The sequence below is a fragment of the Felis catus genome, chromosome C2 (genome assembly GCF_018350175.1).
Source record: "Felis catus isolate Fca126 chromosome C2, F.catus_Fca126_mat1.0, whole genome shotgun sequence".
NCBI lineage: Eukaryota > Metazoa > Chordata > Mammalia > Carnivora > Felidae > Felis > Felis catus.
The window spans coordinates 150,701,783-150,717,702 of record NC_058376.1 but is presented as its reverse complement, the minus strand read 5'-3'; the positions used below and the strand labels follow the sequence as shown (position 1 = coordinate 150,717,702).

Below are 15,920 nucleotides of genomic sequence, written 5' to 3'. Positions count from 1 at the left end.
AGGAAAACCACTCACATTTGCCAGGTCACAGTAACTTGGCTACTTGCGGTCAGTTTTTCCTTAGGTAATTCGGCCTGTTTGGGGGCATCCTTGCCTCTCCGAGCTTCTCTTTCCTTCTCTCTGAGTGTAGACAGAAAGGCAGGCAGCATGGTGTTTTGCATTCATACGGCTGGCCGTGTGCCCAGTATGACCGTGAGCTCTTTGGAAGAAAGGATTGTCTTTGATCCAGTTCTGAATCAGCAGTGCTTGGGATTTGCCCATCACCCAGGGAAGCTTTATTGACTTACATCGATTTGAAAGCTTTTAAAATCCCTGGGTGCGTTAGTTTCAGGGGAGGTTAAAGAGGACCGGGGCTGCATTTACCGTATTCCCAGCAGGGCTGTTGTGAGAATTAATGTTTTAGCATGGATGATCTCCTGCTCCTTTAGAAAGGCATTAATTAAGTGAAAGGTTTTATTTTTCAAGGATGTGCTTAGTTTTATGATAATTTGTATCTCAACCTATTGTCTGAAATAGAAGTAATGAGGCTCTTGGGCTTTCTCGTAGAAAATGCGACTCGCAGAAGTGCGCAAGAATTAATCCACCAGTAGGGCTCCTCTCTGGATATCGCGTCAAGCAGTTGGTCTCTTGGAGTTTGTCGTTTGGAGGGCAGGTCGTCTGGGGCGGCGCGGCCCGTGGGGGGGCCCGGGGCTGGGGGTGCTTTACGGAGAGAGCGTCCTGACCGGATGCGCTGTTTCTCTTCCCCCCCCCCCCCCACCTGCTGGCCCAGCGAGATGAAGCAGAAGCTGGCCGAGGAAGGCAGCAAGTGCAGCATCCTCTCGAAGCACCAGAAGTTCGTGGACCACTGCTGCATGCGCTGCTGTTCACCCTTCACCTTCCTGGTCAACACCAAGCGCCGGTGTGCCGACTGTCAGTTCAACGTCTGCAAGAGCTGCTGCTCCTACCAGAAGCACGAGAAGGTGTGGATCTGCTGCGTCTGCCAGCAGGCCAGGTGAGTGGCCGAGTGGGCTCGTCAGGGGCCCGCTGGTGGCCCCGTCTTCCTTCAGCCGGGTGGGGGCAGCAGAGGCCGGCTGGGCAGGACGGGAGTCCTGACCGCGTGCAGTCGAGAGATGGCCCAGGTGCGTGGGACACCACGCGCCCTTCACAGAGAGAACGAGGGAGGGCGACGCTTCTTGTCCGGCCCGACCAGTCACCCCTTTGGCCGAGGGGGCCCAGAGCACGGGGCCACCAGCTCTAGGGTTTGGAGAAAGCTTCCCAGGAAACAAGAAATAAGGGCAGGATGGTAAAAGATGAAAAAGCAATGCTAACGTGAAAGTGGGGTGGGGATGATGGTCTCCACGTGAGGGAAATGGCTAGCGTGGAGTCTCACGGGGACACGTATTTTTCTTCTTCCCTCAGTGACTGGCAGAGCATTTGTTTGATACATTGAGTATTTGGAAACCGGTAAGCCTGATGAGCCAGGGTCTGGCGTTTGTCCTTTGGAATTCTTAAATCTTTGCTGATCCCAGCATCTGCAAGACACATTCGTATTCATTGCGTCCTTCATAATGCCTCCCGCCGTGAGCAAGATGGGGTCTGGCCCGTCCCAAGAACACACACAGGAGCCCCTGCCCCCCTCATCTTTTCCTTCTTTCTTCCTGCTTCGTTTGTTCACTTCCATCCTTTAACGTATCAAGAACCAGCATTTTCCCGTAAAGCTAGTTACTGTGGATGACTGCCAAGCACCCTTGGGATCGATCCCCAGGGAATCTGTCTCTGAGCTGTAGATACCAGAGATACCAACTGAAGCAAATGGGGTTTGTTGAGCACTCATTACCCAGGGTGGGTGCCGCCCAGGTTCTGCGTATGACTTTCAGAGCAAGGAATCCATCCGAGTCTCCATATAGCAGCTCCTTGGTAGGAGGAGGAGAAGCTCTGTGGCAACAAAGAGAAGGAGGAGACTTTAGTTGTATGCGAGCCTACGATTGAGAGTGGATGATGCAAAGAGGTACATCCTGTGCCTTCCCTTTCTCGGTAAAGTTGGCTTAAGGTCAAGTGCTGATAACAAGAGAGTTGCCTGTCGAAAGAGGTTATGTGCATCAGAAGTTGGAGACCCAGGCTTTGGAGCTGGGTTCTAATCATTGATTTGTGTACTTCCAACCAACAGATCATTGTGTGTTTTGCTCCAGCCGTGCTCAACCTCACATATGTAGACACGAGGAAAGTAGATGGCCGGGCTCTTCCTGGATTGGGGGCGGGGGGGGGGGGGGGGGCGCGTTTCAGAACTTTGGGACAGATGCAAGGATATGGAGTTCAAGATATTTAAAATGTAGAAATTAAAACGATAGACTAATCTGGATGGTGAAGGAAGGAAAGTCAGAAAGGAGCTGTAAATGGTGGGAAGAGAACAAAGAGGTCAGTCAGCTAGAAGTCCCTGGTAAAGTTGAAGAACTGTGACCATGGGGGTATTTAGCAGAGAAAATTTTGTGTACAGGAAAAGATGTTTGAATTAGTGGTCTCTGAAGTGGATCTGTCGGGAGGTGAACATGGGCATAGGAGGTTGAGGTCTAGCTGAGGAAGCCACGGGACTAGAAGGCAGGTGCACATGGATTCCAAGGTGACCAGGTTGATGGCAGAAGTATGATGGCGATCCAGGTGACACAATCTCATTGAGCAAAGAGGAGGAACTAGCAGGCCAGGAGGTGATAGCAATAAGGAGTAGAAGAGTGTGGTGTGGCCGGATATCACAATTGTGTATCTGGGCGGGTGTCACACAGCATTTGGCTCAAACACCTGCCACGGCACCACAGTGCCGCACCCGTGTTCGTGACCAGCCTAGTCTGTGGCCAATACCTTCAACTCCATTTGGAGTACCAGAGCCCGGCATGTAGGAGACACGCACATCTCTGTGGGTTGAGTAACAGAACAGGACAATGTTCCAAAGCAGCCAAATGCATGGTGCAGGTGAGACTTCAGGAATTTTAAAGAGAAGGGATCCAGAGAGTGTTGGGGCATTCTTTTTCTGGAAAACAGGGGGACCCCAGATGGTACTCAGGTTGGGAAGAGGCATCACAGGGCACTCTCGGACAGGGTGTGCCATGAGCCCAAAAGATCCCACAAGGTGTGCGGAGGGCCCGGGACAGAGCCCTCTTGCAGTGGCATGCAGAATTTAGGTCGGTTTAGGTGAAGAATTCGGGTTTGATCCCCAAGAGGTTGTGGCATCATTGAAATTCAAAGCATTGAGACTCTAGGAGTCATCAAAATACGCTATTCGTACTATTCTTCATGTATTCATCTCCACACAGCAGGAAATACTAGCTCTTGCACGATCTTGTTTCTTTTCAGTTTTTCTCTTTTCCTCTTCTTGGTGGATCCGAAAAATCGCCACCTTTAACTCAACAGCTAATAGCAATAAAACCTGCAATTACAGCCTTTCAACCCCACATCCACCCCAAGTTGTGTGTATGGGTCTGTTATCAGTTCCAATTGAATGGCACATTGCTTTCCTCAAACAGTAGTGATGTTAAGTGAGTTCCATACTGCCTCGGGATCCTATCACTGATAAATGGAAGAACCTTGCCTTGAGAGCCAGTCTGCCGATTGAATGCTGTGCTGTTTCATTTATACTAGATTGTCTCAAGGAATAGTCAGATATTGAAAAACGAGCCATAAATGGGCAGCAAATGGTTTATAAGACTATAGTTTAAATTTCCATTTTATATTTCGAGCCACTTAAAGAGGAGGCAGGAGGCTCAGGTGACCCCATTGACCTGAATCTTGCATCATTTTCGTGTCAACATCGCGTGACAACTCCCTGAGTCTCAAAAGAAGGACGTCAGAAAATAAAGAACCATTTGTAGAAGGGATACCTTGAAAGATATCCAAGAAACTAATGTAAATTTGCTCCATTAGTTTTTTAAAGAAGGGTGGGGATTCCTGAGAAGTCATCCACATTCAGTGCGTCTAGCACAGATAGAACACACCCACACTTGTTTAATCAAAGTTGGCAGAAAGAGGATCCTGAGGAGAAGTTGGGAATTTTTCTGTTTTAATCTTGTGTAATGTCATGTGGGGACATTTCTGGGAGTCTTAGGATTGTAATAATATTGTCTGAAATCAAAGGAGATGAAAAAGTGGAGCTTGTTCCCTGTTTTCTTCAAGTTCATCATAGGAACTCGTTTAGGGAAAAAATCCGTGATGCACGTGGCAGGTTTTTGCTTCTAGAAATTTCTCTAAGGCCCAACGTGGTAGAGAAGTATGCCTGGGTCAGAGCACCTCAGATGTATGACCTGTGGGCTGACAGTCTTTTTTTTTACATTTTGAAGGATGCCTCAGAAGAGTTTATTTTTCTGATGTACTAACAAGCTGTGTAACTCCTCGTTGCCACACAACAGACACGGCTAAATTCATCATGTGAAGCATTTAAGGGCCGCTGTGACTTGAATCATGTCTGAAAAATTTCTGACTAGTAACAGCTTTTAAAGCCTGTCCGGTTTCTTGAAACAGGAAAAAAACATGGTTTACAAGAGATTACGGAGACTAAATACAGATTTTACCTGGCAAAAGCTGGTGTCATGCTGGGGGATGGCATCGTGGGCACTGTGCCTCCCTCCATGTTGTTCATCGGTTCCTCTACTCCTGGGGCAATCTGAAGTTCACCTCTTGGTCTAGAAGTGATTTGTTTTATTCTGGATATTCTTCCAGGAGATTCACAGTCAAGCAGTGAGATTTAAAACCGTCGTGTATGTCAAAATCTATGAAGAACACATTCGGTGCGCGCGCGTGTGTGTGCGTCTGTGTGCGTGTGTGTGAAGTCTCAGTGAAATGGTTGATAGCTCTGTGACATTGCAGAGGTGGGCGCTTTGGTGAGGCCACATTTAGACCCATTTTTCACTGCCCACTGGCCATGATGTGCTTTTTCCCTTCCTATGTAAATCTCATTTTTGTCGCATTGGTTTAATTTCAAGCTGTTTATCCAGTGGCTATACCATATGCATATGGAGCCATGAATGACTATAATGATAAGAATTCTGGTCCACAAAAAATTAAGGGGCTAAGAGTCGAGGGTAGACATTTATGCAAAAAAATTAACAAATTGCATCAGAAATAAATGACTATCAGGCACCTGAGCCTGTCTCTGGTGTAGCTCTAAATGAGCGATTTGGATTAGAAATGTAGGGTTCATCAGGGAGGACCCAAATCGTGTCTAGTCTCTGTAAAAATAGTAGAATCTGTAAATTCACCTTTCTTCTTTTTTGTCTCATATCCTAGTGTTCTGTTTGGTTATTTATTACAGTAAAAATATTTCAATTTTAAATGAAAATTCCCTTTTAATGGTCATTGCTATAATTATGATGCTGGTTAGTTCATCATCCGTTCTTTTGCTTCATAAGTTTTGCATTAAAATATATTTTTATTGTCAGTTTAGAATTTTTAACTTTGGGAAATTAACAAACCTTAGATGAATTTATTATAGAATGAATGATGAATTACTTATTTTAGAGATTATATAGCCAATCGGATACTACTGAATCATTCTGTCATATATATATATATATATATGTGTATATATATATATATGTGTATATATATATATATATATGTGTGTATATATATATATATATATATATATGTGTGTGTAAATTGATCTTCTCAACAACTTCTTGTATAGATTTATCCAAACACTAAAAATAAGGATGTAATAGTAGTTGCATTTTAAGAACTTCTACAGGAAACAAAACTTTCAGAATGAGCCCAGACCTTGCTTACCAGTCACTGTCATTTGCGGTCAAATTGATTCAAGAACAACACTCCTATTTTCCTTGGGAACAAATTGGCTTCCTATTTCTTTGCTTCATTATAAAAATTGTTCTCTCTGATTTTTGTCACTTTGTGCTATTATCTTTAACACAGACCAATTTGGGAGATTGTTGTCAGGGAGTGAGAAAAAAAATTATCCTTGGAATTGAAATCAAAACACATCTCCTCATTATGCTTGTGTCATTTGCTTTGTTTTTTTCTGAAACAACTTAAGGCTTCGTTTCTTTTCACTTGGAGCTGAATATCCTTTACTTCTATCCGATCATTTATTCCTTGGGTCATCACACAGTCCACATGATTCATAAACTAGCATTACTGACCTTTTGGTATAAACCTCACAGTATGTTTGAGAGATACCCCAGTGGATTTGCAATATCCCTGAGGAAGATACAGTAATATTAAAAATTCTCATCATATGATAAAGACATTCACAAGGGAGCAAATATTTGGAAAATATTGAACTTCACTAGAATGCAAGGGGGTAGAGATTTATGCTTCAAGTAGTTTTGTTTTCCTCATTAAATTAGTGATTTTTTTTTCACCATTCTACTCAGTGTTGATGACGGTAGACTGAGAAAGGCACCCTTATCCATTGCTGGTGGAATCGAAATGGGCATTATCTTTTACCGACACGTATCAAGAGCCTTTAGCATGTCCAAGCCCCTGAACCCAATCATTTAATTTTTGACTACTGCACAAAAATGAGGTGTACTGAATTGTTTGTAATACAAAAACAGAAGTGATCTAAATGTCCAACAGCAGAACAGTGGAAGAAAATTAGGGCATATTCAACTTAATAGATTATGATGAGGCCTTTAAAGTAGTGTATACATTGTATTAGCAAATACAAATTTACAAGGGTAAATTCTTACATTAAAACATTATATTAAAAACTGCAATGTAGGGCTGCCTGGGGGACTCCGTCGGTTAAGCATCCGATGTCAGTTCAGATCATGATCTCGCGGTCCGTGAGTTCGAGCCCCGCGTCAGGCTCTGGGCTGATGGCTCAGAGCCTGGAGCCTGTTTCCGATTCTGTGTCTCCCTCTCTCTCTGCCCCTCCTCCGTTCATGCTCTGTCTCTCTCTGTCCCAAAAATAAATTAAAAAAATAAACGTTGAAAAAAAAAAAACATTGGCATTGGGAGATAACATATGGATAAATCATTTTTCTCTTACCTCTATTTTCCAATAAGTTTCCAAATTTCCCACATTTTACGCATGTGCTTTTATAACCAGGTGTACATAAAGCAAACATGAAATCTGGGATGTGCTCCTTTCTCGTCTTCCCATTCCAAATCCTCTTGCCCATCACCTCAGTGTTGCTGTTCCCCCAACAGCACCCTGCTTTCTGCCACAGAGCTAAAACCACCAGCTTCCCAGGGAAAATGGACCCATCAAAGGGAACTTGTATTTTGAAGGCCCATATAACGGGCACTTTAGGTTACAGATAGCAGCCCGTCTATAACAGATCTCCACAGAGACTGTGACTGCAGCACTCAGACTAATCATTGTCAGAGTGACCTGAATCATGAGGCAGTTGGGAATTTGGAAAACTATAAATTGTCCCCAGTGAAAGCTAAGCATCTAAATTCTGGTCACTGATTTTTTACTATGAATAGATTAAATAACAAATATATCAAGAGTGCCTGCTAAGGGCATGGGATTGAATTTGCCTTTTCAGATGAATTATTTCATGTAACCCTCATAAGAACTCTGAGAGAGGGCAAGAGATTAGCCCCGTTTTAGAGGCAGGGCGGTCTGAAATGTGGAATGACCAAGTGGCTAGCCAAGGTCACTTTGTCAGTCTCAAGTTCAGGAGTCTCCTTACAATCTCCCCAGGAATGCAGCCTCTGGGCCCCTCTCCTTCAGCTGCCCGGCAGGCCTCCTTGCTCAGCCAGCCACCTGGACCCTATTTTTAAGTCTGCAGAAGCAGGGGACAGCCTGTGCTCCCAGACGGTGTTAAAGGGATAGTGTAGATTTCAGTTCCTCTTGACGTGCACATTTGCACTTCCTGTACAGCCAGAGCAGTGAGGACAGACTGAGACACGGGAGGAAACATCAGGGAAGGAGGACAAGTGTGGTAGCTTCCCAGCCCATGCCACCACATGGCACTCCTCTCCCGTTGGCCCTTCGGGCTCCTCACAGCCCCACTTACCTGAGATGTGTCACTCTAACGTGTATCCTATCTGTGCCATCAGGGTCGAGTGGGTACTGTATCCGTTGAATGACTGACTGAATCTCCGAAAGCCTGCATTTTTAGGGAAGATACAGACTATGACATTGTGTGACATTGAATGTTAAGAGCATGAACTAAATCTTTGAGCTATTTTGGTAAACCAGTGGCCTCTGAACACATCATTCTAACAGGTTTTAAAAAAGATTTACTTTGATATACAAAGTTTAGTAGGCTTTGATTAAATCTGCAGTATTCACAATGAGCATTTAGGATACATTATTAGGCTGACAACCATGGGTTTTATTAGTGTGTTTACATAAGGAGCTATGATGGCTAATTTTATGTGTCAGCTTGGGTAGGCCACGCTCGCTGGGTATTTGGTCAAACAATAGTCCAGAGGTTGCTGTGAAGATATGTTCTAGATCAGATTGGCATTTAAATCAGTAGACTTGGAGTAGAGCAGATTACCCTCCATTATGTGTGAGCCCCATCCAGTGAGTTGAAGGCCTTTCGAGAAAAAAGATTGATTTCCCCAAGGAAGAAGGAATTCTGCCAGCACATGGCCTGTGGTCTCTAGATGCAACAGCCACTCTTCCCTGAGTCTCCAGCCTGCTGGTCTACCCGAAAGAGTTGTTTTTTTTGTTTTGTTTTTTTGACTTGCCAGACTCCATAGTCCTATGAGCCAATTTCTTAAAATAAATGTCTCTCTCAATAGATGATAGTAGATAGGTAGATCGATCGATCAATAGATGGATATAATCTCCTATTGGTTCTTTTTTTGGGGGGGGAACCTTAACTAAGAATGGGACCTTCAAGGAGGGCAGGACAATGGGAGATGGGAAGTGGAAAGGAGAGAGTAAAATGGGACCCCTCATCATATATTGTCCAGCCTGGCCCCTGAGAGAGAGGGAGCCACAGGCAGAAGCAAAGAAGCCATTTTCACCGTGGAACATGGGACTCAACAGTGTTGCTCTGCAGCCTAGGGCACAATGTATGATACAGACATGGGGAGAGAGGCATTGTCCTTTGAGGACAGAAGCTCAAGCACAAGAAGGATTATTGTCCCTGGTAGCGCTGAGGGGAGCTGGGCAGTGATTTGGCATTTGCCCAGGAGAGCAGGACTTAGCAGCAGAAATCCAGTGGTTTCTCTACAACTGGACATTAGCAGGGGCTGGAAGGGGGATGTACCACTAGTGACTTCCTGCAAGACTTCCCAAGAACTCCAAAAAACACCTAGGAGACATACCGTGGGTGGAGGCTGATGTCCTGCTTCATCCAGGAGGAGACACAGAACCCGTACCGTTGGAATTGTTATTAAGGTGACCTTATATATGTGTTTCCCACAGGCTGGTGGCACTTGGTGAAATTCGGGTTGCAGTCGTAAGGCAGGCATTGATTTGGGCAAAGCGAGGAGAAAAGAAACCCTAGGATATTGAAACATTGGTAGATGGACCACCTCAGTAAGCAGGCCTATGACCCTGACAATGCCAATCTGATCCTCTCTGGGAATTTGAATCTTGGGTGGAGCAGCACATCGATTGAGGACGATTAGAGCTGAGTCATCCCAACATGACAACGTCCCAAATGTTGACCAGGGGTGATGTTCCCATTAGTGAGAGCCCTGGTCCTGCCACCTCAAGTCTTGGGTGTTCAACTTTCCCCTTAGTTCTTTAAGCCACCGGATCTTTCCATTAAATTACCTTTTCACAGAAGTCATCCAGAATTCATTTTTATGGCTTAAAACAGAACCTAAAGAACCAGATCTGCTACAGTAGACACAATGCAACCAGAACTGCAAGATAGAAATTTTAGACCAAGAAAGAGTAGAGGCAGGTGACCACCCTGATAGGGGACTAAGAAGGGGATATCGTTGTTTCTTCCATGTTTCCTATCTTCCACACTTCAGTGTGGTGTCTCGAAATTGGCAGGCCTAAGAAGTGTGACCTGAAAGAAAGAGTTCTTGAGTTTTTAATTTTCTAAGATCTCTGTTGCATAGAAAACAGAAAGGTTTTCAGCTATGACATTAGTTAAATATGTGTTAGAAAGAGAAGAGTAGATCTACAGGCATGGTGGAGGATATGAGGGTATGAGCGATGTTTGGGCAAAGGCCAGGAGTGGTACAAACGTGTTGTCGTACCTAAGAACTGAGAAGCGACCCCTTTTGTAGATCAGGTGGTTTCTGCGTCTTTAGTTTCAATCAAATTAAAGGAGGACCTGAATGGCCACTAAAGGTACTATTGGGTCGTAGGTAGCCATGTGATTTTTGGCATATAACTCAGATGGGGCTCAAAGTTGAAGGACATTGCTATAAAAAAACAAAACAACAGGGGCGCCTGGGTGGCTCAGTCGGTTGGGTGTCCGACTTCTGCTCGGGTCATGATCTCACGGTTCGTGAGTTCGAGCCCCGCGTCGGGCTCTGTGCTGACAGCTCGGAGCCTGGAGCCTGCTTCAGATTCATTCTCTCTCTCTCTCTCTCTCTCTCTCTCTCTCTCTCTCTCTCTCTCCCTCTCTCTCTCTCTCTCTCTCTCTCTCTGCCCCTTCCCTGCTCACACTCTGTCTCTCTCTCTCTCTCAAAAAAATAATTAAACATTAAAACAACAACAACAACAAAAACCAAACTGCTTCCATTCCCGTGTAGAGGGAAAAGTTTCCTCAGAGCTTAATTTTTTAAAAAGAAGACCTAAAACTAGTGCTGAACACAATCTCGTTCAGATAATAAATGATACCCATCTGTGCACAAAGGAACCAATAAAAAAGCCATCTCACTGCAAGATGTATTTCCAATAAACGTATGCTTATGTTTTGTTACTATTTATCAGAATTGGAATATATTTATGGGGTTTTCTTGTACTCCAATAGAACTTTATTTATGAGCCCTGAAAGTTGAATTTTGTAGTTTTCATATGCTATGAGATACTGTACGTTTATGTTCTTGATCAACTGTGTCTTAATAATCAGAATTGATAACTCAATTCAAGACACGTATTTTGACACTTTGAGCCTCAAGGCTCAAAAAGTTATTAAATTCAATTTATTACACATATTTCTGTGACAAAGAATGATAGCAAGGTGATAAATAAGACTGAAACATCAAAATATATGATATAAAATTAAATTCTGAAAGGGAAGTAGATGAGATAGAACTATCTGTTCAAGGAGGAAAATGGAAAATGTTAACATTCCAACTGTTAGAGGAGTTGGCAAACTATGACCCACAGACCAAATCTGGCCTGTTACCTGTTTTTATAAAAAAAGCTTTGCTGGAACACAGCCATGTTTATTCATGTACATGTTGTCTATGGCTGCATTCAACTACAACAGCACACGGGAATAGTTACAGTGGGGACCATATGGCCCACAGACACAAAAATGTTTGCTATCTGGCCACTTACAGAAAAAGTTTGCTAGCCCCCAGCTTAGACCAATCATGGCCCATCCCAGCGCATTTCCACCATGAACGTGCTGGGACACTCTCATCATAAGATGCTAGCCAGAATGCAGGGGGTATGGATGTGATGACAACCATCAGTGGCTACCATGATGCACAGTTTAGAATATCCGGGGATCTCAACCACCCCCGCAAAATGTCACACAGGCTGGTAACACCATTTCTATTCGTTGACTCCAGACCTATGGACCACAGAACCCCACGGAGAGAGCCACACTTTGTGGCCTTGGAACAGATAGGGAACTTAAGAAATCATTGGTTCTTTGCAGGATTTTCTTCTAACATTGATCAGTCTAGCAGGTGTCCTCATCATGAACTTTGCTCGTTGACATGGTAGGGGAAAAAATGCCCAATTTTTAACCATTAGACTCAGATATTTAAATTTTTGCACTTAATCTTGATGTCAATAGTCATTTCAACCCAGCAGCACCTTTTTTTAGCCTGTAATTAACCAACCACCAGGCCCCCAACTGATGATACATTAAGAGAGAAAAACATTAGAAGATAGTCTTTAAAATTGAACCAGTGGTGAACAGTTTGTTGTCATTTGAAGAAAAAAAAGAGAGAGAGAGAAGAATGTAGAAAGCACCCATGCTTCAGATGCTTGATGCTTTTCCGGAGATAGAGCATGCCCGTCTCTCTGGTTTGCCTCACATCACCGGCCATACCGTACCAGACATGAAGAGGCCTTATGAAAGATGGTCCCTGTTATAACAATACTTTACCTCTCCCTAGCACTTTACTGTTTTCACATGTCTTTGTTGAGGTGTATTACATCCAGAGCTAACAGACCTTCTCTTTTGCCAAGAGAAACAGCTCCTCCACTGATGCCAGTCTTGGACCACGATCTAGGCAACAGGTGTCAGCCCAAAGCCCCAGAATAGATTCCACTTTTAGCATTAGCTGGAGGTTCTCTTTAACCTGATTAACAGAAACAAGAGAATTCATTGGGAATGACGGAAGCCATGCCATGGACTCGACCATATATGATTATGAACATTCACATAAACATCATAATAATTCAACAAATACAGAACGTGGGCACATCTCAGAGATATTGTGGGTTGGGTTCCAGACAACTGCAATAAGGTGAATCTCACAGTAGAGTGAGTCAGATGAATTTTTTGGTTTCCCGAGTCTTATAAAAGCTATGTTTACGCTCTACTGTAGTCTACTGGGTGAGATGGCATTATGTCTAAAATGACAATATACATACCTTTATTTAAAATATCTGTTGCCAGTGCCTGGGTGGCTTAGTCCGTTGAGCATCCAACTTTGGCTCAGGTCATGATCTCATGGTTCATGGGTTCAAGCCCTGTGTTGGGCTCTGTGCTGACAGCTCAGAGCCTGGAGCCTGCTTCGGATTCTGTGTCTTGCTCTCTCTCTCTGGCCCCTACCCCATTCATGCTCTCTCTCTCTCTCTCTCTCAAAAATAAACATTTGAAAATATTTACTGCCAAAAAATGCTAATCTGGTGAGTTTTCAGTGAATTATCATCACTGACTGCAGATCATCATCACAAATATAATAATAATGAAAATGTTTGAAATATGGCGAGAAAACCAACGTGTGACAGAGACACGAAGTGAGCAAATGCAGTTGGAAAAATGGCTCTGAGAGACTTTCTGGACGCAGGGTTGCCACAGACCTTCAGTTTGCAAAGAACACAATGCCGGCTAAGTGCGATAACGCTCAACATGACAAAACAAGGTTTTCCTGCACGTCTGAATTCTGATGTCAATGTCAAATCCCTCCCCACTGAAGAAGGGGTGAGAGTCCAGCCAAGAGTTAGGAGAGACAGCCCTGTCCCTGCCCCCCTCCCCATCCATCTTCCTGGTCCTTCGTCTGGCAGCCACGCTTTCTCTCCAGCCCTTCCCAACCTGCACAAGAATGAGTGTCTCATTAATCCAAAGCTTTTACAACAATTGCGAAGACACAGTCTTCCTGCAGTCGCTCAGATTTTATAGTTTAGAAACAATGTCTTTGGCAGGAATGATTCCAGAGGTCCCAACTGGCCCCTGCTTGGGTCCATGAATCCTTGAGCTCGCCTGCATCGCCTGCAACTTGAGCTCAGTCTTGTATTCTGCACCTTGTGGGTGAGCACTTTTCAGCAACACCTGAACTTTCTCAGCTTGGGCTTTTTGTTTAGGGACGTGAACAGTTTCTAGGACAGAAACCAAGAATGCACGGTCTTATATCAATTGATCCTGGCCAAAATATGCAGGGCAGTCTTGTTTCCCGTCCCATAAACAAGGAGATTGAAGCCAAGAGGCTTGGGGGACTCACCTGAGTTTACACATTTGCTGGCCTGTAGACAAAAGCTCGGCAGCCAGCGTTGAGTCCCTGGAAGCCGGAACCCCGCACGGGGGTCGGCTCCTGGCACATAATAGGCTACCCGTCATTGGTGGTTGAAATTGTGAAAGAATAGCAACTCAGTCCTGAACCCAGCCTCCCTCTACCAGTACTCTGGCAGGCTGCATGGTGAGGAATAACCACACCTGTCACAGATCCGTTCTCTTCAGATGAATCCTATCACTGGGAATGAGACCATGAAAGATTAACTGTAGCTATCGAAGCAGTTATTGGAGATGCCTTTGAATAAAACCTGGGAATCAGATAGGCAAGAGGAAGCAGGAGAGTTAACACTTGGGAATTTCCATTCAAAAACATTCCTTCCTGGGGCGCCTAGTGGGCTCAGTCGATAAGGCATATGACTCTTGATTCAGGGTTAGAAGTTCAAGCTTCACATTGGGTGTAGAAATTACTTAAAAATAAAATCGTTAAAAAAATCCATTCCAAACACATTTAATAAATGTCCATTATTTTTGTCAACACTGTGTTTTACACAGTGATAGAATGATAAATAATACATGGTTCTTGACCTCAAGGAGCTCGTAGGTGAGTAATTGGAGTGAGCGAGCGAGAGAGCAGGTGGGTGGCCGGGGGAGGGGTGGGGATAACCAAAACTTGCAAGCATGTATTTACAATGTAATTAATTGTGTAACTGCTAGAATTCATATATAAAAGATGTGTTTGGAGAAAGAAACAACCATCAATTCTGGCTTGAGAAATCAAGGAAAGTTCTACAGCAGTCAGGACCTGTCAGAAGGGTCTTGGAAGATAAGGAGGCCAACAAAAAGATTGGGTGGTAGGCAGGGGTGGATATGGTAAATCAGAGTGAACCCTATCTTTTAGCGTAAGGGGAATTAACAAGCAGCAAAAATATCTACAGGTCACGTCTTCCAAATTGTATATTTTTTTATTTTTTACTTGAAAAGATTTTAAACATTTTTTAACATTTGTTTTTGAGAGAGAGAGAAGGAGAGAGACAGAACGTGAGCAGGGAAGGGGCAGAGAGAGAGGGAGACAAGAATCCAAAGCAGGCTCCAGGCTCTGAGCTGTCAGCACAGAGCCTGACGTGGGGCTCGACCCCACAAACTGTGAGATCATGACCTGAGCCGAGGTTGGATGCTTAACTGACTGAGCCACCCAGGTGCCCCCCAAATTATATTTTTAATACAGAAAAGCATTATCTGCAACTGTACTGAGCATTCTTTTTACTGTCCCCTAACTGAAGGGTTTTTTTTCCTTATATTTTGGGGGAGAGGGCTGGGGCATGGTTAACATTTTAGAGACACCCTCACAGGCGTGACAGGCTCTATCTGGCTGTGATGCTTTGGCACTGGCTGCATTTTGAGCATGTCATGTTGGCACCAGAGGTCGGCTACAGGCTGGAACAGCATACAGAAAGCTATGGCTTGGGTGGTGAGTATATCTGAACGGGTAACGAAGATGTGGCAATGTATTGGGGACTGGCGGGTGAAGGAGGATGTATAGCAAGGTCAAGATTTACTTACTCGGCAAACAAATAATCCTCTTCCTTTATCACCAGCCCTATGGACTGTGAGAACGCTAAAGGCGTATTTTCTTGGGCACTCCTTTTCCAGAAATGGGCGTGGGGGCACGGGGGGGCCCTTTCATCTTTCCACACTCTGCCCTGACTGTGTGCTATCCCTGACAGAGCAGGAGTGGGCAGCGGGGCAGCACCCGGCCTCGGTACTGGGACGGAGTGGCTGCTTGGGAAGGGCTTGCTCAGGATAGGTGCCTGCATGACCAAATGGGACCGGATGAATCAGCCGTACGATTTTTATTTTCTCTGGTCTTAAACTAGGGCTTGGACCTTCCGTAAAGCCAGTAAGACTGTAGCCGTTCATCTGTGCTCTAGGTGGGGTGAGACCGGAGCTTGAAAGTCCTTGGGAAGTTGAGGGAGCCACAGATGGTTCAGCACAACTAGTGTGCAGGGTGCCACTGGGATGTCTGGGGAGGAGGCAGGAGGCCAGGGCCCAGGGTGGCTTCGGGCTCTTTGGAGAACATCTGTGGTTCTTTGTTGCTGAGCAGCAGTGCTTCCAGAACCATGCCTGGACATTCTTTCCTGGGATGGAATTCAACATGAACGTAGTTGAGGCAACCCCACCCCCACACGCATCTTGTGGTTCAGC

At 44.6% G+C, this 15,920-nt stretch overlaps 1 protein-coding gene across 7 annotated transcripts in view; it reads left to right on the top strand.

Annotated features, from left to right (window-relative positions):
* Positions 1-15,920, top strand: part of MYRIP (myosin VIIA and Rab interacting protein) — a 374,212-nt gene that overhangs the window by 154,206 nt on the left and 204,086 nt on the right. For 6 of the 7 annotated variants that reach the window (XM_019810899.3, XM_011286243.4, XM_045037825.1 and 3 more), the window contains one exon: positions 770-991. The exons of the other annotated variant lie outside the window; for it this stretch is intronic. In XM_019810899.3, the coding sequence (XP_019666458.3) occupies positions 770-991 (222 nt within the window). The remainder of the gene's footprint in view (positions 1-769; positions 992-15,920) is intronic. 7 annotated transcript variants of the gene reach the window in all.